The 22,565-nt window shown below is 34.1% G+C and overlaps 2 protein-coding genes across 3 annotated transcripts; one reads left to right on the top strand and one right to left on the bottom strand.

Annotated features, from left to right (window-relative positions):
- The first annotated feature begins 1,028 nt into the window (after positions 1-1,028).
- Positions 1,029-12,134, top strand: LOC101217096 (carbon catabolite repressor protein 4 homolog 6). 2 transcript variants are annotated; one of them, XM_011654188.2, is made up of 15 exons: positions 1,029-1,211; positions 1,302-1,713; positions 2,680-2,846; positions 3,806-3,871; positions 5,189-5,241; positions 6,280-6,361; positions 6,939-6,982; positions 7,864-7,945; positions 8,434-8,526; positions 8,691-8,723; positions 8,810-8,898; positions 8,985-10,113; positions 10,254-10,339; positions 10,518-10,605; positions 11,717-12,134. In XM_011654188.2, the coding sequence occupies exons 1-15, from the start codon at positions 1,104-1,106 to the stop codon at positions 11,780-11,782; spliced, it is 2,598 nt and encodes an 865-aa protein (XP_011652490.1). In that variant the 5' UTR covers positions 1,029-1,103; the 3' UTR covers positions 11,783-12,134. The 2 variants fall into 2 exon arrangements, with proteins under 2 accessions (XP_011652490.1, XP_011652489.1); XM_011654187.2 differs by having other exon boundaries at positions 6,936-6,982.
- A 180-nt stretch (positions 12,135-12,314) lies between these two features.
- Positions 12,315-19,571, bottom strand: LOC101217334 (potassium channel AKT1). The gene is made up of 12 exons (XM_031882676.1): positions 19,317-19,571; positions 18,855-19,220; positions 17,301-17,358; positions 16,574-16,891; positions 16,032-16,277; positions 15,634-15,732; positions 15,046-15,078; positions 14,739-14,924; positions 13,889-14,086; positions 13,717-13,792; positions 13,052-13,633; positions 12,315-12,790 (listed from the first exon to the last, which is right to left on the bottom strand). The coding sequence occupies exons 1-12, from the start codon at positions 19,544-19,546 to the stop codon at positions 12,492-12,494; spliced, it is 2,691 nt and encodes an 896-aa protein (XP_031738536.1). The 5' UTR covers positions 19,547-19,571; the 3' UTR covers positions 12,315-12,491.
- Between the last annotated feature and the right edge of the window lie 2,994 nt (positions 19,572-22,565).

The raw sequence follows: 22,565 nt of genomic DNA, 5'->3' as shown, positions 1-22,565 counted from the left end.
CGAAATTAATACTTGTGTTTTTATCATTAATATTAATTATTAATTGTACCATGGGTGATTTTTATGAAGAATAATGGTTTGTTAAAGAAATCTATGCATAGAATAAACTATGAATATCAAAAATAAAATATCTAATTATTTGTTTTTAAGTGTGTTGTGTACCATTGAGTTTTTTATTTTAAGTTTAATGATATTTCTGATATTTTTTAAACAAAAATTTAAGATTTTCGTTCAAAACTATGGGTAGGTGTATTTATGAACCATTCTCGAATGTTTATGAGCATTTTGTAAACTTTCGAAAGTTGGATACAATTTTAACACGAACCACAAAATTTATGTGCATCTTTTTTTAACAATTTAGCATAAAATAATATAGAAAAAGAATGCAAGTACAACATTTGTTTAGAACAAGCTCTACAATTTTTTTTTTAACAAATACTCTCACGATGAATCATAAACCCAAAAAATAGACAAATATAAATACCTTAATGAATCATAAAATATTTCAACTTATAGCATTATAAAATCTATGTGAATGAATTGCCTAAAGCATATAAGTCGAGAAACGAGAATGCGCCAATATCAAAATTTAGAAAACGATAAACCTTAAGTTATATCATAAAACATAAATTTATCGTATAGTCGTTAACTAAAAATGAAATCAATAGTTTATTAAAAGTAATCATCTTACTTGACATCATAGTCATCGATATAGATTTTCATAGCTAATGAAAACGGTATGAAACACCCAAACAAATTAGTTTAAAAGTTCCGATATGATATTTAAACCTAATTATAAATATTTAACGGTCAATTCGTTGTAAAATTCAACCTTTTCACTATTTAACACCTAATTTTAATTCAACCTTTTGTTTATTTTAAAAACAAATTCAACAACATTAATTCGTTGTAAAAAAGAAAAAAGAATGCAGATTGATCCGTTTGGATCAAACGGCTGATAAAGCGATGGAGTTTAGATCACAACCGTCCATGTATATCATAGATGATCCAGCTTAATTTTGATTGTTCGCCTTTCCCGTTGATCGTAATGCTTAAAGTGAAAAAAATCGTCACTGAGTCTTCACATTCTCTCCCGCCATTCAATGAGGCGCGCTGCCACTCCTCCTCCCCCGCTCCATCAACTGTCCGCCGCCGTTTCTACCGCCACGACCGCCACCAACACATCCCCTGCCATGTCTTCTCGACCTCCCGTGTGTTACATCTTTTCTCCATTAATGTCTTTTTAGAATGCTTTATTTTGTTCCGCGCAGAACTGTAACTTCTGTTTTTCTGGTACGCAGTACCGCGGTGGCGGGTACGGACGCCACCGAGGCTACTCGTCGGAACGGCCATACTCTGGCGGCAGAGGTCAATTCGTCTCCGGTGATTCTCATTTTCAGTCTGTTCAGGAGTCCAACCTAGGGTTCCGGCAAGGAGAGAGAGGAGGCTATGGGAACAATGCTGGATCTTATACTGCACCTCGAAATCCTAGACCTCCGTCTTTTGGTGGAAATCATCAATTCCGACAGGCTCCGCCATCCAGTCAGAGGCATCAGTATCGGGGACCTTATCCTCATACTCACTATCAGCAGCCACCGTCGTTTAATCAGAACCAAGGTGTTCGTATGCCGCAGCAATTTCGAACTCGGCCTCCAAAGCCGTTAGATTTTCGCCATTGGGATTATGCAAAGACACAACCTCCATATACTTGCGGTGATTTGATTTTCCCTTCCTTCTGTTGAGATGAATTTGTAAGAGGAACTTGACGCATTTGTTATCGTTGTCAAACATTTCAGTGCGTTATTTGCTGGAAGTCGGTAGTAATCGTAAGGAAGGGGAGATGGAGATAGAACTGGTGGAGTGCTGGACACTTTTCACACCAGTACTTCACTTAACGGTTTAAGGGTAGACCATCGGATTATTATTATTTTATAAATTACGCAAATTGAATCCGTTGGCTTAATCGAAATGAAAGGAACAAAGTATGATTGATTTGTTGTGTGAATCGGAGCATAAAATTGGACTCTTGTTCGTTTGATTTAAATGCTAAGAGAAGTCGTTTCCATGTCTGAGAGCAAGGCAATGGATATTTTTGGTTCATTGCAAGTCTTTGGCTGCATCTTCCGAACCCTGAACAATGGATGGTTTAGAAAAGTTTTTAGAGGTTTCAAATTTCAATTTCAAGGACTTGCGTGTCACTTTACCATGGGTAGTTTATTGCTTGAAATTTGATTTATAGGACGGTCTTATTGATGTCCCGATCATGCATCAAATAATAGAGAGATTTACCTTGAGATATATTAAAATAGTTTAGATCTTTTTTTCTTTCTTTTCGTTGGAGGGTGGGATGTCATTGGGCATCCTCCTGACCTAGCCAAAAAAATTACGAGAGTGAAAAGAAAGAAAAAGAAATGGCCTTACCTGGAACACTTCAATAGAAGGCCAGAAACCTAATGCTATATTGGATCATTACAAACTTACTCGGCCACTCAAATAATCCTCTTCTCATTAGCCATATATTAGAAAAGTTGTTCCTGTGCCACTCATTAGCCCATAAAATATTTGGTTTCCCTAGAATGAATGACCATGCAACCAAAATTACCAAATAGTTGATGTGATGGGAAAGAACCAAATTATTCTGCTATAGTTATTTACTCATTTTTGTTTTGTGTTGTACAGAGCGGTTTTCAATTCTTTCATACAACATCTTAGCTGACTACCTTGCTATGGATCACAAGCAAAAGCTCTACCATCATATTCCACATTACATGTTGGATTGGGAGTGGAGAAAAAACCATATTTTATTTGAGCTTGGATTATGGTCTACTGATATAATGTGCTTTCAGGTAATGGTTTGGTAGAAGCATATCATTGTTTCATTTGACTTGTCGGTTTACAAGTCTTGTGATTGGACACATGCTTTAGGACCCAAATTTTTTCTTAATATCATTTGAGGTTTCAAACTATGCAATTATTGTTCTTAATTTTTTTTTGCTTGAGAAAAAGGAAGAGATAGACTAAATTCCGCATGATAAGAAACATTGTCAATATTGAAAGTTAAAATGATGTTAAGGTGTCTGTATTTGTAGTCAGTGGTTTGACATGATTCTAAGGGTTTCCTTTTCTGGCTGCATGCTTTACATTAGTGTCGTCAACAATTGGATGTGGTAATCAAAAGAATTGGCATACTAGGAAGAGAGAACTCAAACTTATTAGTGAACTAATTAATGGTTCTAGAACTCTTTTAGCAGCAGAGCGTAATATTAAGGAGAAAATTTTCATTTGTTTGATAAGAAAATTTCCCAAGACTCTTTCAGTCCGACAAGAGCCTTATGCTTCACGCTCTCCTTTGCATCCAGATGAAACTTTATTATGTGTTTGAAAGATCCGTAGAAGAAATTGAAACTTCAAAGTTGTTTGGAGTTGGTAATTCTAAATTATGAAGACTCGATAGACTCTTCATTCATTTTATTAAAATCTTGGAACATAGCAAAAAATGATCTTGGATGTGTTCCAATCTTTTATTTATCCTGTTACTATTTTGGGTTATATGATTTCATCAACTTTCTTTATTTTGTTAGCTATCTATCTAATAAACTATTGACATTAATTTTTTTTCTTCCATCTATTAGTACAAGTATGTCAAACGTCCATTTTTTTATATAATTCCATGTGCATGCAACTGGCATTGGTGTTTGACGGGGAGTGAGGACCTTTTCATTTTGTTGACTAATTTATTTTCATTGCCATTTTGCCTTAAATTTACTCATATATGGCAATGTTGCATGCATAAAATTTTCTCCAGGAGGTTGATAGATTCCATGACTTAGAGGAAGCTCTGAAAGATCGTGGGTTCAGTGGAATTTGGAAGGTAGGCTTGAAATTTGCTGATCTTTTAAACTGTAGATTGTGTGGAACATGTTCAAACCTTTTCTTGATTTCAATCTATTGCCAATTAAAACCCACACTGTACCGTAGTTTTTCTCTCCATACTAGGGTTTCCATGTAGAACTTGTGTTCTTTCTTTTTCTCAATTTTTCAATAATTTATTTATCTATCTTTTATATGATTATTATTTTTAGCAATACTTGGTTGCACCAAATTGGGATGGTAAGGATTTAGGTTATATGTTGGACCTCCAGTTTGTGAATGATATATATATATATTTTTACCAAGGAAATTTTCCCTTTGGTTGTTGTCGTTGTCAATCTAAACAAATTTTTGTCTGACTGTGGTGCAATTTTTTTCCTTAAGACAAGTAGGGGAATGGGTTCTATCTTAGGTATAAATTGTTGTCCTCTCAAGTTAAGATTTGGACTTTGGTTGGGTGTGAAGTAAGTAGCTTCCTTTCCACTTATTTAGGGCTCTCATTGGAAGGAAATCCTAGGAGTTGTTAGTTCTAGAATCCTATATTGGAAAAGTTTTGGAAATGGATGTCCACTTTGAGAAGAACTTACTTCTCTGAAGGAAGGAGGCTCACTCTTATTCATATATTATAGGAAGATTTTTTCTGTTTTTTTCCTTGCCTTTGTTCAGATTTTCGAATTTGGTCTATATGAGGAATTTTTTGTTAGTATGATGACTCTTAATTCTTTGTATGCTATTGTATTCTTTCATTATACCTGTGAAAATTTAGATTTCTTACTATAAGACATGAGTGCAAGTGCATCTTAAATTTTAATATCATAGCAACTTGCGCTTCTGTTTTTTAGTAAGTTGTACCTTAAATTTTAATATCGAGTTATGCCGATGATTTTTAATAACTGGAAGGCTATCATTCATTAGTGTTGGGGGGTCTTCTCGTCCCCTTCCCTTAGGTTGTTCCTTCTTGTTCTTTGCTTTCTTTAATATAATCATTTGTCCCAATAGGCCCAGGTAATCTTTGAAATTTCATCGTGATGGGGATAGATCATTGCAATTGTTGATCTTCAACGAGGAATTCCTAGTATAAAGGATGAGCTGTCACATAATTTAGCTACTTCCTTTCTAAAAAATATAATAATTTGTAACTTATAAAAAAGATCATGGAATTATTCATCAAAAAAGAAAAATTAATTTCATGGAATGATGATCATAGTATAAAGGATGAGTTGTCACATAATTTAGCTATTTCCTGACTGCTTGATTGAAATAATAGAAAGGTTTTTGTTGAGTTGAAAATTCTGATTATTTATTGATTAAGGTGTAGATGCGTACTGGAATTCCAGTTGATGGCTGTGCAATTTTCTGGCGTGTGTCAAGGTATGGTCATTAAGATTTATTTGTGAACTTGTCGTATGCAGCGTTTATCTTCAAAATCAGGATGACAGTTTTAGGTAGTGATTAGAAAGCATGTTAATATCCATTATCTACTGTTGAGAGGGCAAAGAAGTATAGATTACCTGTATAGAACCCTCATTTTGATTACATATGATCCAACCTCCAACTTGTTTTCAGTACATATTTTTGGACCATGGTTTCCCCACATGGCACAAAGAAATTTGTTGAACCAACATATAAGTGGAACATGGTTTCCCCTCATATTACAAAGGAGGTTATTGTGCTTGCAACAATCGTGCTGTATTGTTCAAAGCTTTGACTGGATAGGAGTGCTAGTTTCATCAAATTCATATTCTCCAGGGATTTATAGATTTTCCTTTATTGCTCTATTTTGTTGTAAATAAGAACAACCCTCAAAGTTCTCTGTTTAATCTCTCTTGTTCCTCTTCTTATTCAAAAAAAATCTCTCTTGTTGCTCTTTGATTTCACCTTTTGTACTCCTATGGAAGGCACCTTATTTTGGATTTCTTTAGATTATTTTGTTGATCAAATTAATTGTTTTTTTTTTCTTATCTTAGAAAAAACATCTAACTTAACCATCATGATAGCCACCTACTTAGGAATTAATTTCCTATGAGTTTCTTTGATATCCAAATGTTGAAGGGTCAGGTGGATTGTCCTGTGAGATTAGTCGAGGAATGCATAAACTTGCCTGAACACCCACGAATAAAAAAGAAAGTCTCTAACTTGATTTGTGATGTTATGCATGCACCAAGAGTTTTAAATTGACTGCAATTATTAATATTATTTGTACGGCTTTAATTAGTTTTACAGTGAATATGACTGGAAATTTTATGTCATTAGCTGCAGTTGATGCTGGCAACTTTGTCAGGATTAGGATTCTGTCTATATTTCATCTTGCAACAGTTTTCTTCTTCTTCGTTTTTTAATAGTTATTTTTTTGCAGAGTTTCTTCTTTGTTTAAGTGTTCGGAATTTGATATTATATTTATATTCATAGGTTCAAGCTTCTGCAAGAGGAGTTTATTGAGTTCAATAAGCTTGGACTACGGGACAATGTTGCCCAGATATGTGTTCTGGAGGTGTACATCATATTCTGCTAGCTTCATATAGTGTAAAAAATTTGATTATATTGTGTGATCTAGTATGTCATTGTATGTTTATACTAAATACGCTTGCCGCCCATTCTATAATAAACGTGTATGGATGCAGGTCTAGGTATCAATTTAACATTACAAACTGGTTTCAAGATAAAAAGACACATGACCTATCAACAGAACACAAATCTACTTAAAAGGAAATGGCGAGTAGCAACTCTCTATTCAAATTTCCAAACTTAATAACTACCTAGAAACTACCCATTCTATATTCTAATCATTACTCGGAACAGAAATTCCTCTTTTACATTTCTTGGAATACTCCCTTGTAATTGGAAGTCTAACAGGATTTATGTGTCTGTTTCTAGTTTATATTTTAAATTCCTTAGGTGAAGAATAATTTTCTTGGAACTTTTCTTAAGAAAATTTGCAGAATTTTCAGAGTAATGTTAGAGATTATTCTTGTAGGGAGTTATTTTAAATTCCTTAATCATTTCTCTTGTTGGTTATCACCTGTTTTTCATAATTGTTTTGCTCAGTATTATATTTTCTTGAACAGCAGAGGACTCAAGATAATGGTGACAATTCAGTTACTCAGCCGATTAGGTAATTTAGGTGTTTTCTTTTGCTGATAACCTCTCTTTGCTTTCTTAAGTAAATCAGTCTTGAGGAAGTTTCATGAATAATGATTAAGTTAATTAATTTAGGGGGAGTTTTGGACAAGAAGTAGGATATTATAATTGGGTTATAATAGTTTGTGGGATGTGATAAGGGTGCTAAGACGTATCAACCTAGTTGAGATGCTTGAGTGCACTTGCTAATCCTATTACTACTATTGTTGTACTTTGTACACTTTTTTCATTATATCAATGAAAATTTTCGTTTCAGCTAAAAGAAAAATTGTGTTTTGGGTGTAGATTATTTTGGTTTGGGTTATATTAATTTGTGCTTGAGGTGTAAATTATTTTAGTTGAGAAGTAAATTGTAAAAACTGTAGTAAAGAATAAAAAGATGATGAATGTAAAATAGTAAAAATTGTAGCAAATGGGGAGTTTAAAAATAGTGTGTACTGTAGCTAATTGAGGACTCTTAAATTATATTTACTATAGCAAGAAGTGGTTATTATAGTCTTAGATAATCATGGCCCCAAACACTTCTAATGATTTCCATTTAAAATAAGTTTAGATCTCCCTTGATACTCTCTTTTCTTCCCATTCACTGCTCCTGTTAACAAATAAGTTCCAATGAACGGTTTGTCTTTCTTTTTATGGTACAATATTTTTCTGGAAGGTTCTGGGGTTGTAAAGATATAATAAAATAATTTCTTACTCTGCAATTCCGAATCCATGACCTGGAACTTGAAGTTTACAGCTTTTATTCTATTTGTCTAACAATAACATTTCTGGCGTGTGTTTTCAGTTCGTAACTATGAACTTTATGCTCCATACATTTTTAATTTCTGAAAAATTTGTATTATATCTTTGCAGCACATCAAATCCCAACAGAGTTGTAGTATGTAATATACATGTCCTGTATAACCCTAGAAGAGGAGAAATCAAGCTTGGCCAGGTATTTTCGCATTTAACTTCTCTGATTCTCTGCTCTTTAGCAGATAAAGTAGATAGATCAGTACAATTTCACTTTCTGCTCTTTGTTGGTCCTTGATACTGCAAGTCATTGGTTATGCTGTAAATTTTTTTGCTCATAATGGAGTTCTAAAGTTCTAAAGCTCCGATATAATTAAATTATCTTCACCCATCAACGTAAGCTTTTGAGTAGATTGGTGATTTAAGATGGTATTAGAAGAGATTACTTTAGGATGTCTTTTGTTCAATATCATTGTTTTCCTTACCATTTAATATTTATTTCCACTTGTTGAGTCTAACCCGCATGTGGGGACTGTTAAAAATTATATTAAATTTTCCTTTAGCTTAAGCTTTTGGGTTGAACCTGTGATTTTAGAGTTTCAAGCATGTTTATGACCTCCATTAGCATGTCTAGTTAAACATTTTCATTATTGCTTTTGCAAGCGTAACTTGTACAATATTTTAAAACAGGTCAGGGTTCTATTGGAGAAGGCTCATGCTATTTCAAAAATCTGGAACAATGCTCCAATCGTTCTCTGTGGGGATTTTAATTGTACACCAAAGGTTGTCTTGTTAAGCATTCTTAGTGTAACGCAGTTTGATCTCTTGAATCTTGATATTTATAGTTTTAGTTTCTTCAGTACAATTACGAATCTATGATAGTAATAGTTTATATTAATAAATGCATACCATATTATATAACTTTTTTTTCATTTTAACAATTGCAGAGTGCATTGTACAACTTTATTTCAGAACAGAAGGTAATACTTTCTTAAGGTTTGTGTATTCATCATGGTCAGGACGTCTGATAAAAAATCCTATAATAAAAGTATTCCCTTAATTACAGCTAGATTTGTCTGGATTGGATAGAGACAAGGTATCGGGACAATCTTCTGCTGAGATTTTCCAACCTTCATCACTCTATCGTAATCCTCGGTAATGTTTGTACTGGCTAGGTTATCTGCATTGCAAGCTTCATATGGTGACATCAAACTAAAAGTAAATGCTCGTCACATGTGCAGGTTCCAGAATGCCAATGGTTCAGTTCCCCTCCAGCAGAGGTCAGAATCTAGTGATTGTGAGACGAAGCCAGATAGTTCTGTGTCTGACATACAGAAGCAAGATTGTTCACACAGCTGCATGAAAAATGAGAATCTTGAATCAGCGAATAACATTTTGTCTCCTGATAGGTCTCACATTGACATTGATGCGCTTGATACTTCTTGTAACAATCTCCAACTTGGAATGAAGGGTACTACTCTACATTCTGAAGGGCAAAAGGAAAGTCAGCATAGTGCTTTGTTTGACCACAAAAATGTAGGGGAAACAACTTTCTGTGAGAAGACAGATAGCTTCAATGAATGTTCAGTCACATGTGCTGAAGATGAGTTTGCTGTTGGTCATACCAGTAAAAGAATTGGTGAACTAGTTTCTCCTCTAGGAACCGACCCTAAAGTACATCTCAATGAAACTGAGAAACGGCAGATAGAAAAAGTTGGTCACTGTCGTTTAAACAATACATCTTCTACAGATGGTTTCAAGGATCACAATTCTGCCAAGCAAAGCAAAGATTCTGTCAATACTATTATCTTAGATGATGTACAGCTTGATTCTCGTACAGTTTTTTTGGATCCAAAGAATGTTTCTTCTACACCTTGCAAAAACTCCATGGCTGACACTGCTATAGACTCCTTTGACGTTGTAACTCTTGACCACTCAATTGCTGAAGGTGAGAAGGAAAGCTCCTCTGCCAGGAATATTGAAGGTGGCCCATCATTGGGTTTGCCCAGGATTGAACCTGTGGTGGATGAGAGACCAGAGATTTTATCTTCAGATGAGCAGGATGTAGCCACATTAAATGGAAGCTTAACTGAGGATGATCGTACATTTCTCTCAGCTCTGCATGATGTTGAAGATCCTTTTTCATTTGAGGTTCAGCATTCTGGTAGTCATCAAAGCTTGGTTGCACCACTTACTGGATTTAAGAATGATTTGTTGCCAGGATTGAATACCAAGTCTCTTGAAGTCGAAAATCTGATTCATGATCGCTCATTATGGACTCCAAAGGATATAGAAACTGCTACTGGCAATGCAGATAGCACTCTAATTGAACACTCTCTAAGACTTAGAAGCACATATACAGAAGCTGAGGTGGAATATTCTATGAATATATTTCTTTTCCTCTGATGCAAATGATGACTATCACTCCATATGATCTTTTTTTCCCTCTCTTTAGTGTATGCTTCTTCCTTTAGAAATATACTCATAATTTTGTAGTGGCATCTTTGCAGGATCTTTCCGGGACCAGAGACTTGAATGGGGAACCCCTGGCGACTAGTTACAATAGGTGTTTTCTGGGCACTGTTGACTACATATGGTAAAGTGATAGTACTTCTTAAGTTGATGAATAATGTTCAAATGCTGCCTGTTTAGTCCGGAAATTTAAGGAATTTATTATTATTATTATTTTGAGAAGGGGGGTAATCAGCAATGTATCAAAGTAAATAGAGCTTCGATTTCACAGTAATATCCAGTTCCGTTTAATATTTGTATAGGCGTTCAGAAGGTCTTCAGACGGTTAAGGTGCTTGCCCCCATAAGGAAACAAGTCATGCAGCAGTTGACTCAGGGATTTCCTACAAAGGTATGGTATATGAACTTCAAGTTGGTTTAAAAGTTTAAGAATAAGATGGTTTTGACAAGAGGTGGTTGTGAACATCGTCTAGCGATTGCAATTGCAACAAGTTTTGCCTTTTCCCCTATCTACAAGCAATTGAGTCCACTCTTTGCATTTTTGTAGGCTTCTCTTGTTTGGATTTGACCTATATTTTTATAACGGCATTCTCCCATCAATTTGAAATTGGTTTTACATTGAACATTGTTCAGTTTTTTTCGTAGAAATTGCTTGGACGGAAAAAGTCCATTAGGATTTGTACATAGGGTCTTCTGCTTCAGTTGCTTGTAACTCCAATAATTTGCATAGACGAAATATTTCTCTTAATCCTTCATTTCTTCCTGTTGGGATTGTCTCATCTTTCCTCCTATGGGTGAAAGTGAGGTCATGATGTATGAGTCAAGTGGGAGTGCACAACCTACGCTTTGAAATCATATGGGAAGAGGATGGAACGAAGAGAATCACTCCTTTTATAACACAATTTACCACTACTATTATTTTATTTGATTCTTAATATATCATTTGGTTTCATGACTTTTACATCATTCTTTAAGTCAAACATAGACAACAATGGATGATAACAATACAGAAACTTCCGTACTCAAAGTCAATGAAATGTTTAATCTTATACTTTAACGCAATCTTCATACTATTAAAGTTGATTTTCAATGATAAAAGCAATTTTTGGAATAATTTTGAAAATGTCCAAATGATTTTAACCATTTTAGAATCACTTCCTAAACATGCAATTAGTTTTATTGAAGAATTGATACCTATTGCTTTGTCAACTGTTTTAAGTTTAATTTTGGAAGGTACCTAGATAAGAATATTAGTATAGTATTAATTTAGTGTGTAAGTGTAATTAGATGGAAAGTTAGTGAATCTTGTTATAAATCTGGTGGGTGAAGGTGGCCATTGCCCATTGAGTGGTTTAAGGCTTGAGTTAGCATGCTCAAGAGGGAGGTTTCCAAGTACTTGTACTTCATCTTATATTTCTTCATGATCATATTTGAAGATTTTATTCTAGTTTGAGGTATCCTAACAAATTCCTTGTCTGTTTTATTTAATCACCATTTTGCAGAAATGGGGCAGCGATCACATTGCCTTAGCTACTGAATTGGCATTTGTAGGGAGTCGTGAAGAGTGATATTATGGATCCTATGTGCAAATGATAATAAGTAAATAAATAATTTCCCTTATAATGGGAGGTCGTTTTATTTGAGGAACCCAATTTGTTCCAACAGCATCAGTCTGCAGGTATTGATAAGTTGGAGGAGATGACAGAGCATAAGACAGTTGAGTTTTTATTCCTATAATAATTGTTATTGTTTTATTTATAGATGTAGCTTTTCATCATTGCTCAGTTTCAGGTTACTTTTTAGCTGATGTTTTACTTCATTAATTATTTGGCCTGGATGAGCTATGGAAGTTGCTGCGTTGCAGTTGAATTTGTCTTTTTTATATTTATAAATTAGATTGGAATGGCCTCCCTTACTGAACTGCCTGCATTTTTTGTATTCTAAGAGTGTAGACTAATGTTTGTTGTAGGAATGATACCTTGATTATGTAGGAACTTATAGAGTAGTCTTCTGAAAGAAAATGATAAATTTATCCTGAACATGGTAACACATTTAACTTACAAAAAATTACGAATGCAAAAAAAGCACTGCACTGAGGTCTGAGACTATGAAATATCCAGATTGTGCAAAGTACGAACATACAAAATATTGAATGTTATTTGTTTGACTTGAAGTCCTAGACAAAAGATGGGGGAAAAAGAATAACAAAGTATACATTTGTACAATGCAATAGTCCGAGCAAGCAGCAACTCAGGTGGGTTTTTTTTGTAACAAATTCTACAATTTTTGTTGACTAGTACCTGCATCACCAACAAGTACGAGGTGATCGCCGTCTCTGATAAGGTATGTATCCTCAACTTCAGCTCCTTCTTTAGTTAAAACCTTTGCTATAGAAATCCCATATTTTCTGGAACCTATTTCACGTAGTTCTTGGTTGGATTTGGGTAAAAGCACTAGCTTTCCAGAAATGTCTCCCGTTTCAGGGCAACTGATAGTAACTCTTTGCTGGTAAGTCATTCTCATGCTTTGGCTATTGCTATAACTGAGTGATGCGCGTTGTAGAATGTCCCTTTCACCTGTATGATTTTAAATAGCAGTTATAATATATGTTAAAAGCTGGCTTTAGAAAGTCAGTTCCAATCTTATAAGATAATTTTCTAATTCTCTATGCACAATGAGAAAATCTAGAGTATCAATGGTCTAGTTAGACCAATATAAGAGTGTTCCTTTTAGGTTTTAGAATGTTTACACAATCTAGAGATTTTGATTCATTAGTTCCCTCGAAATTTAGGAAATTGAGACAATGAGTTTCTTAAGTAAGCAAAATAAAACCTTACCTGTGTTAGTTGTCATGAATCCCACTAGTGAGTTCTGAAAATTATTGCTCCTCCTTCTTGGTGGCCTATCAGAAAAAAACGATTCTCGAATAGGAGTGGGGCAGGAGTTTTCAGAAATTCGCGGTGGCATGCTTGATTCGCTCGGGAACTTCTGTACGTATTTCGATTCAGGATTTTGGGGAATACGGACAGCAGCTGATGTTTGACCAGCTTGCTTGACAGAGAATAGTTCTTTTATCTTTTCATGGCCTTGATGATCTGCCAATCCTCGAGGAGTCCATCCATTAACATCTGGCTTATCAATGTCAGCCCCGTGATCTAAAAGGAACTTTACGGTTTCACTATTTCCTTCACATACTGCCATGTGAAGAGCTGTTGTCCCATTGCTTCTTGGTAGCGTTATGTCTCCACCACAATGGATGATGGATTTGAGCATATCTAGACTGTTTTTCTCTGCAGCAGTGCAAGCAAACTGAGCAACGTCGCCTGAAGAAATATTGGCACCGTTGTCCATTAGAACCTTGACTATGGACTCATGCTTCCCTTGTATTGCTTGCCAGACGGGTACGTTTCCTTCAAAGTCTGCATAACATAAGAGCCTTGAGCAAATTGACTTCCCCAACTTTTCAGCATCAGGTTGCAGGAATTACTACTACAAAAGATACCTCTTTGGTTCGGGTCTGCTCCATACTCTAGGAGTAGAGCTAAGCAGTGTTCTTTTCCTTTGGCTGCTGCAATATGCTGAGAATGGAAATAGCCAGGTAAGTTTAATAACTCCATTTCGATTAATTATGGTTAGCCAAGATGAGCAAAGAACAATAGATAGGATTTGTTTACAAGTGCAGTCTTCCCGTCTCTGGTATCTACTTCATTTGGATTCAAACCCCGCTTTAGCAATTGATGCAACAATAAATCATCACCACTGTCGGCAGCATGGTATAAATTGAGAGGCATTTCTATTTTGGCCCTAGACAATGTCTGTTCTGCTTCTTGCAAAATTTCCTCCATCATGGGGTCTTTTATCTCCTTCAGGTGCTGCACGATAAAGTTTAAACATACAGGTAGCCAAAACTTAGTGGCTTCGCTTAGCGCATAAATTCTAAGTCACTCGTAAATGCCATAGACTTGCTTCACATCTGGTAGATAGATTGCAATCTTTTAGCTTTAAGAACTTGACCAAGTGACCAATAACTAAATAGATGAGACTTTTCTCAATGATGTCACTTGAATCAGTGACATTCTTTAAGCATTCACAACTAAGGTTAAGTTCTGAAGGAGAAAATTGATGCATGAGCTACTCCGACCTTCAATCTTAGGGTTGTTTGGGAGGCTGGAATGTAATTTTAATTACTGGAAATCTGAAGAGCGTTTAAATGATCGGAGAATCAAGGACAAAACAGAAACGGAATTGGAAAACGTGAAAATGGTGGAAAAGAACTGAATTTGGCACTACAAACCGAGTATATAGCCCTCAATCCAAATATGAATAAGGTGGAACCCATTTCGAACCCATTCCATTCCATCCTCCCAAAAGCCCCTTATTATTGATATGCTAGGAACTTTCAATGATTAATTTTCTCAAACAAGTGCAATCTCGTCTCGAGATATCTTCATCATCCTTTCATATTTTGTTATAGTCAAGCAGTGTAGGAATAAAAAAGTAATATTATTAGGGAAAGTTGCTGACCTTAAGAAGATTGTTCATTATTATTGCCCCATCCCCAACGCTTGCTTGTACCAAGTTAAAAAACGTGGTGCGATTCAAACGCAACAATTGACTCAAACGGCTTGTTCGGACTGTAAACAATTGCGGTTTATAACTAAGCACACCTATCTCACCGACGACATCTCCTTTTTTTGCTTCACCCACGATCTGAAACAATCCTTGTCAAGAAAAAATCAAACCTCATTACATCATTTTATGTGTTGTCAATGCCATGAAAATCCAGTTACCCTAAATTGTTAAAATAGTTCCACCTTGCCCCCATAATTACCTCTTCCATTCCACGTCTTTGTGTAATAAGATCCTGCATTGTGGAGTAAACGTCAGAAGAAATTCCATGACTCAATCAAAGAAGTATAAACTTCTTGTCGAGGTTACGAAGAAAAATAATACTAGAAGCCATATTTCAGTTGGTATGCATACTATAGTCTATATTTGGCAGTTCATTTGGTCTATTAAGGCCAAAGTCAAGAACAAATCAAATCAGAAGGGTCAGTTTCTCAATCTTTCTAAGCTCCTACATGTTGAAAAGATCGAGAGAAATAAGCCTAGCATGCACGACTCCAACTAATAATTAAAAGGACCGATTTCTCAAAAAGTTGATGATTTCACTTTTTCTCAAATGAAATGTATTTCTAGTGGTAAAGGTCAACTACTACAATTCATATAACCTCCAAATTAAAAGATCAGGCTGAAAATCTTCAATTGTCTTAAGATTTGGCCTTGGATGGAGAAAGCTTTCTCGTATATTAGGACGTAAATAAAACTTCATATTCAGAAAATGCTTGTAGGTGCAGACACGAAGGATACGAAAAATTTTGGAATGTGTAGTAGATCAAGGGGTTGTTTTTGCTCTTACCACAGCGCCAGTGACAATGATATAGAAATCTGTTGGTGCTTCATTCTGCAGGATGATATCTTCTTTGGGAGGGAAGTACTCTGCCTTCATTTCAGTTACCTTCCAAAGTCAAAGGTTGAATGCCACTTAAAAGTTAGTTTTGATGAATGAAAATTAACCGTTGGTGCTTTCTATATAATTTGATTTACTAGTCTTAAATAGCAAGATTCTCAAGCTTAAGGGATCGTTTTGATAGGTGGAGTGAGGTATTATTGTTGGCTTCGAGGCTCAACAAAGCTTAAGGAAGTTGATATCTCAACTCCCTTTTTCTTTATGTTGTTTACTTTTATCCAAATCGTTGTGTTAACACAGGCGTGGACAGTAAGAAAGAAGTTAAGGATTGAATTTGAGATCTTTACCAGTTGAAAGATCAAGTCTGTTGATACTCCATTAAACAAATAAGTTCTATCAACAAGTGAATAGAAGAGATGGAGGGCAATGCTAGATCTGATGGCTTTTGGAAGAGCATCAACTGTCTCTTGTTGTTGTAATCCCTCTAAATCAGTTCTGAATTTCAAACACAGATGAGCAAGCATCTGTTCTTGAAGTCGAACAGGTAGCTGATTTCTATGGGCAAAATTCGAGGATGCTTGGATGGTGTCCCTCTGAAATAATCCAATGCAACCAACGTTATGAAGATGAACACATAAAAACGGGTACGTTACTGTCTTTTCAACGACTGATAAAGACAAAAAAATCCTCCACAAATCTTAATCTCGAATCAAACAAACAAAAGAGAAGATTTTAATCTCTAACATCAAAGGATATATCTATCGTTGAGTTATGCTTTCTTGAGGTGGCTATTGGAAGCATTTGTATCTATTAAGTCGTACTATTTCATGAGCTCATATCCGACTAATGAGCGTAAAGAAAGAAAGAAAGAAGGTTGAGATAAACTTACAAATTTCCTGGTTCGACTTGTGCCATGGACGATCAAGTTAGTCATATTTCCGATGAGATAAGCTTGCAAGCCGAGAATAAAGAAGAGGTAAAAGACGGTAAAAGTAATTTCTTGTTCATTTACGGGATGCAAATCGCCATAGCCAATGGTTGTGATTGTGGTAATTGACCAATAAATGGCCGTAACATAACGTCTCCCCAAACTTGCTGTATAAAAGTCATCTATGGACAAGGCTATCCATGTCTCTTTTGGGTCTGGATAGTTTGCAGCTATTAGATAGAAGCAGCACGCGGCAAAATGAGCCGTGAACAGGCACACCTATATATATATATACATACAATCCAATTCAATCCTCGTACGATAGAATCTACTCAAAAATTGTGTTTGATAGCTATTTCATTTTTCAAAGTAGGTGTCTTTTAATATGCAACTAACTATAGCTCTTTTAAAATTGTTGATATTGGTCGGATTTATATGCTTAATATTTAATATTAAAAATCATTTTCCTAACAAATAAAAAGCATGAACTTACATATACATAAGGAATGGAAAACTTTTTTAAAAGTTGGTTCTAATTAATCCTTGAAAATTCATTTGAAAAAATTTTAATAATTGATTTTAGATTATGGTTGAATCTTTTGGAACTAAATTGGGAAGTTTGGAAGGTAGAAACAATTAGCTCAAAAGTTAAAATTAAGTTAATAAAGCAAAAAACAAGAAGACTTACAAATATAAGCTTAGCACATCGAACCATGAAATAGTTGAAGTTCTTGTCCTTTTCTAACCTGCCGCCATTATTGAAAGGGGACAAAGAAAAATAAATCAAACTTTTAATCATGGACTACATCTCTATCATATCCCAATCTACACAATAACCATCTAAACATTTTCTTTAGATCCCAAGAGAATACAAGGATTTAAGGATAGTTTTCAAAATTATTTGCTTCTTTTATTTATTTTTTAAATTAAGTTCATTAATTGTAATTGATATATCGAATAAAATCTCGAAAATAAAAAACAAGTTTTTACAATTTTTTTTTTTTTATCTAGTATTATTATTATTATTTAGATTGATACTTTGTGAGGAATTCTCATCAATATTTGTCGAAAGTAGTTGCAGCAATATTTAGCTAACAACATGCAAGTGAATTTTTCAAAGATGAGGATTTAAGTATAGTTTTGATTTAAGGAGTTCATAATTATTTGCTATTTTACCTTGAATTTTCATCAATGTTCTATGAAAATAGTCAAAGAAACAACACGAAGATGAAGATTTTGACTTGTGAGGTTTTATTGTTTTCTAAAAATTATTTTATGGAAATAGTTAACGAAAAGAAGGTGAAATTTGCAAAGATGAAGATTTAAGCATAGTTTTGATTTGTAAAGTTCACAATTATTTGCTATCTAATTAGCTTTTAAAGACTATTTCATCATGAATCTTCGTAATCATCTTGGTGAAAATATTTAATATTGTTACTTTAATTATAGATATAACTTTAAGATAGATTTTGAAGTTTTACAGAAATTGAAAACAAAATAGCAAATAAATACTTTAAATAAAACTTCGGAATACTACTTTATTTCTTATATTTTTGGTTTTGGCTTTGGCTTTGGTTTATCGATTTTAAGGTATAATTACAATGTGTAACATTTTTAAGAATAATATTTAGTTATAACAACATTTACAGAATTAACGACCATTTTGTTATATTTCCATGAAATATTTTGAGTGTTATTATTTTTAAATTTTTTTGGTTCGTAGGGTTTTAAATTTTGTCCATATCATTTCGGTCACTTATTGAAAAAATAATCAATTAGTATTTATAAAATCAAATATTGAAGTCGATATTTGGTTATTTTTTAAAATGAATTGAGGTACTGTTTGTTTTTAGTAAATTATAAATTGGGTAATTGTAATTAACGACTATTGTAGACTTGTACGGGAGATAAACTAATATAATCTAGGGACATTTTTAAAAATAGCAAAATAAAATAAAATATTTACCGGTTATAGGAAAATTTTGGATTCTATCGGTTATAGTCTTCTCTAGCAAAATAAAATAACATATTTACAAGCTATAACAAAATTTTGGATTCTATCATTTCTATTCGTGTAGCATATCAATAATTATTTGTGATATAATTTGCTATAAATTGTAAATGTTTTGGTAAAATTTATTATTTTAAAAAATTTTGAAAGCTAATTATTTTAAATTGAATTACTAAATTTTAAACTATTTATGAATGGTTGAGAATATAGTTGAAGGGAATTTGATTATACCTGGCGAACATGGAACTGACTCTTCGAAGACGCCATAGACGAAGCATATTGAAGTATCCATAAGCCTGAAGCGAAGGAGGAAGAATAGCACGAGCCACTTCCGATGGGATAATTGACACTACATCCAATACCAACCATGATTTCGCATATCTCAGTGCTATCAGCTTCCGATCATCCACCAGCAGGTATGTTGTTTTATCCAAATATGCCACAAAGAATGTCAATACTATATCAATCGCGAAAAATCCATTCACTATATTGTCGATTGCAGCAAGAAGTCCCTTTGGCGAAGGTATGAACCCGAACTCAAACGGACAAACCCACGCCGTGTACAATACAAGAAATATCAGAAACGTTTCCCAAACTCTGCGAGATTCAATTCAATTCATGTAGTAATAAGAAGAAGAAGAAGAAGTAAAATGAGGTTAGATCAGTTCTTTGTAATTATTAATAATCAAGAACCTGTAATTGTAATCGAATGGCGATATTGTACGACGACGGAGTTTTAATCTTCGATTACTTTGTCCATTGGCGCCTAGCGGCGGCAGGATTCCTCCGGTGAGACTGTAATGACTACCGTCGAGACTGTAATGACTACCTTCGTTTCTCGTTATTTGATCGATCTCTCGTTCTTGCTCGGCCCCGCACATTGATTTCCCTAATAATCCCTTCTTCTTCCACTTCTTCGACATTTTGAAGAAAATAATTAATCCCTAATAATCCCTACTTCCTAAGCCTTCTCTCGATTCAGTTCCTACAAACCTGAGCCTACAACAATTAAATTAATTAATCTCAAAATCACGATCACAACAATCTAAAGAAGAAGAAGAAGAAGAAGAATAATAAGAATGGGGTTAATTATATAATATTGTAAGAACCTGTAATTGTATTAAACGACGACATCTTCTCTCGATTTACAGATTCTTCATTTCATCAATCATCTCTACCTAATTCCTAAACCATTAATCTGAGGCAGCCAGAATTCTCAATCCTTCCTCTCGATGATTACAGGTTGATCTTGATCAGTTCAATAATTAATCTCTTACTCATATTATCCTCCGGCCGTCGTCGATTCAGCTCCTACAAATGTGAGGCGCGGCAAGCTAAGTAAGCAGCTTGCATTTAGGAATCTGAGATGGAAGAGAGAAGTGAAAAATGGTTAATTAGTTATGAATTGATGAGTAAAGAAAAAGGAATCCAATATGGACGAGCATGGCGATGGATGAAGCTAAATTTGGATTGGAGGAGAGAATTAAGAAAGAAAAAAAGGGATGGAGCGATGGAAGAGAAGAGAAGGGGGGTAGCCATTGATTGGACGTTCTTCCCGACTCCCATGGTTGGTTTGTGGAGAGGCATTATCATTAACCACCTGAACCTGAAGCATTGTTGTGTGCGTCGAAATTAGTTATTATTGAAACTGACTTTCCCCTTTTGATTTGACCTATCATTTCTCCTTCTACTTCTCCTACGGCCCCCTTCCCTATTTCTCTCCATCTCTCTCTTTTCTTTCCCGGCAATGATTAGATACACCTATCTACGTCCTAAAGAAACATATTATGTCATTATTTTTTATCATTCGAATATTTTGATTCATTTTGTTACATTTGAAATATTGTAATTAAAGTAGAAGTTCTTATCGTTTTAAAAGATCGAATATCATTTTCTCATTATTTCATATGTCATGTACATGTCTTCATGTGTGCTTTAATCAATATCTATAAGATGTCACGTTTTAGTTGTCAAAGTCATTGATAGTGATATTTTGTGAAGGTTGTTGAGATCGATGTAAGATTGGTTTAATACATTTTGGAGAGAAACTTGAAAGAAATTAGGTTTCTAATTTTATACCTATTTCGGTGTTACATGTTATTTCAAGGAAATTAACGATAGAAAACAATAAATTTGATAAAATATTTATAACATATAGCAAAAATATGGCGATGATAATGACAACTTTGAAATAAAGTTCATATTTGTTTTTCTAGGGTTTGAACCTTGAACAAGCACGTATGTAATACGAGAAAAATTGCAGCAGTTGAATACTAGAGAGTCATCAATATCATCCTAGCTACTCCTAAAGAAACAAAGATGAACTTTAAGGGTTCCATACCCTGATGCTACAGGCAGCCTACGAATTAATAAAAGGATTATTCAACATGGCTACTGCTAGCTACTCAATTAGTCGGATCTATATATCAATTTTGGCCTATGCTGTATAAAGATTCAAAATATCGCAATCTAGATCTCGATGGCTATGCATGTTGATTATATGGCAGCTTTGCTAGAGATAATTTAGATAAAATTAATAAGGTCACTCTTACAGACTATATACATTTATGTTTGGAGGCAGTGAAATTAGCTGATACAAACAGTACTAGCAATTCTATCTATAGTAGAAGTTGAGTTTATTGCAACTATAGAGGCGGTACAAGAAGCTACAATGGTTACAAGGATTATTAGTTAAAGAGTTGCATGGGGTTTTAAACAAAATACAATAGACATATTTTGTGACAACCAAATTAGTGCATGCGTTTCATTTATCATTTCATCTCACTGAAAATCAACAATAATTATTATATGATAGAACAACTAAACATGTTGATATTGTATTGCATTTTATCAGTGATGAAAAATTGAAAAAGGAAGAATGAACACGTACCGTAAGATCAAAACATAAGAAAGCCCAGCAGACTTAAGTTTGCTATCAAGTTGAGTGTGGAGTAGTTACGTTCTAGGGTTACTCATTTTCTTGAAAAGAAAACGCAGCATATAAGGAGTATTTTGTCTCGAGGGGAAGATTTATGGTTAAGAAGTATATATATATGGTGATATATATATATAAATACTTTGTATACTAAAAATTAAAACATAATGGAAAAGCTTTACCTCTACCAATTTTTTTGTTGAAGGACTGAATATATAACCTCCAACATATACTTAGTTACTGTGATCAGTTTCTCTAGCTGTCAACAGTTCATTAATTAGTTGCTTATCAATGGAAGAAAACAAGTTAAGAAATTCTGTGATGTGATCTTTTCTTTGTATTAATTTTGAAAACCCTTGATTCAGATCAGTGTATATATAAATATAATTCTCTCTCTCACAATATTCTTTTTCTTTCATTGATCTTCCCTACTTCTGTGTTCTTGAGCTAAACTGTTTACTACTTCAGAAATCTTCTTTACTACTACTGTATTCGCAAGTTTTAGTTCAATCTTGTTGTGTTTCACTCTCTTATACACATAATAAAAGTATAATCGACCATTATAAGTGCTTTTTTTCCACCATGTTATGTTGAAATTTCTTAAAGTCACAGGTGAAAAAATTACATGAGTGACTTTGTAAATGGTATTTTTGAATGTATTAAGCTAATTAGTTACTATTGACACTTACAATTACTTTACTTTACCTCAAACTATGCGGGAGAAACTCTTACTAAAACAGTTATCTTTTATGGTAAAAGACGTATAAATAAATCTGTTGGTTTTAACTTCGAGTCTAACTAGAGTCTTAACTAAGGGACACATAGGAAAGTCTATAAATACCATATACTACTTTGATATTTCATACACAAGAAAACTGAAAAAAATTAACATTTTGCTCCCAGAGCACAGTAGATGTAGGTATTTGTCGAACCACTTTTAAAACGTTTGTGTGTTCATCTTTCTCTCTTCATCTCACCATCATCTAAAGGACACCAAGAAAACCATA

The sequence above is a fragment of the Cucumis sativus genome, chromosome 3 (assembly GCF_000004075.3).
Source record: "Cucumis sativus cultivar 9930 chromosome 3, Cucumber_9930_V3, whole genome shotgun sequence".
Taxonomy (NCBI): domain Eukaryota; kingdom Viridiplantae; phylum Streptophyta; class Magnoliopsida; order Cucurbitales; family Cucurbitaceae; genus Cucumis; species Cucumis sativus.
Note: the sequence above shows the minus strand (reverse complement) of the source record. Positions and strands in the feature narration are given on the sequence as shown.

Excerpts from the sequence above, each read along its gene's own strand:
- LOC101217096 (XM_011654187.2), top strand. The coding sequence starts at position 1,104 with ATGAGGCGCGCTGCCACTCCTCCTCCCCCGCTCCATCAACTGTCCGCC. Across the intron at positions 7,946-8,433 it reads GAGAAATCAAGCTTGGCCAG|GTCAGGGTTCTATTGGAGAA; the intron begins GTATTTTCGCAT and ends ATTTTAAAACAG. Across the intron at positions 8,527-8,690 it reads ATTTTAATTGTACACCAAAG|AGTGCATTGTACAACTTTAT; the intron begins GTTGTCTTGTTA and ends TAACAATTGCAG.
- LOC101217334 (XM_031882676.1), bottom strand. The coding sequence starts at position 19,546 with ATGTCGAAGAAGTGGAAGAAGAAGGGATTATTAGGGAAATCAATGTGC. Across the intron at positions 15,733-16,031 it reads CAGACTTGATCTTTCAACTG|GTAACTGAAATGAAGGCAGA; the intron begins GTAAAGATCTCA and ends TGACTTTGGAAG. Across the intron at positions 13,793-13,888 it reads GAGACGGGAAGACTGCACTT|CATATTGCAGCAGCCAAAGG; the intron begins GTAAACAAATCC and ends TTCCATTCTCAG.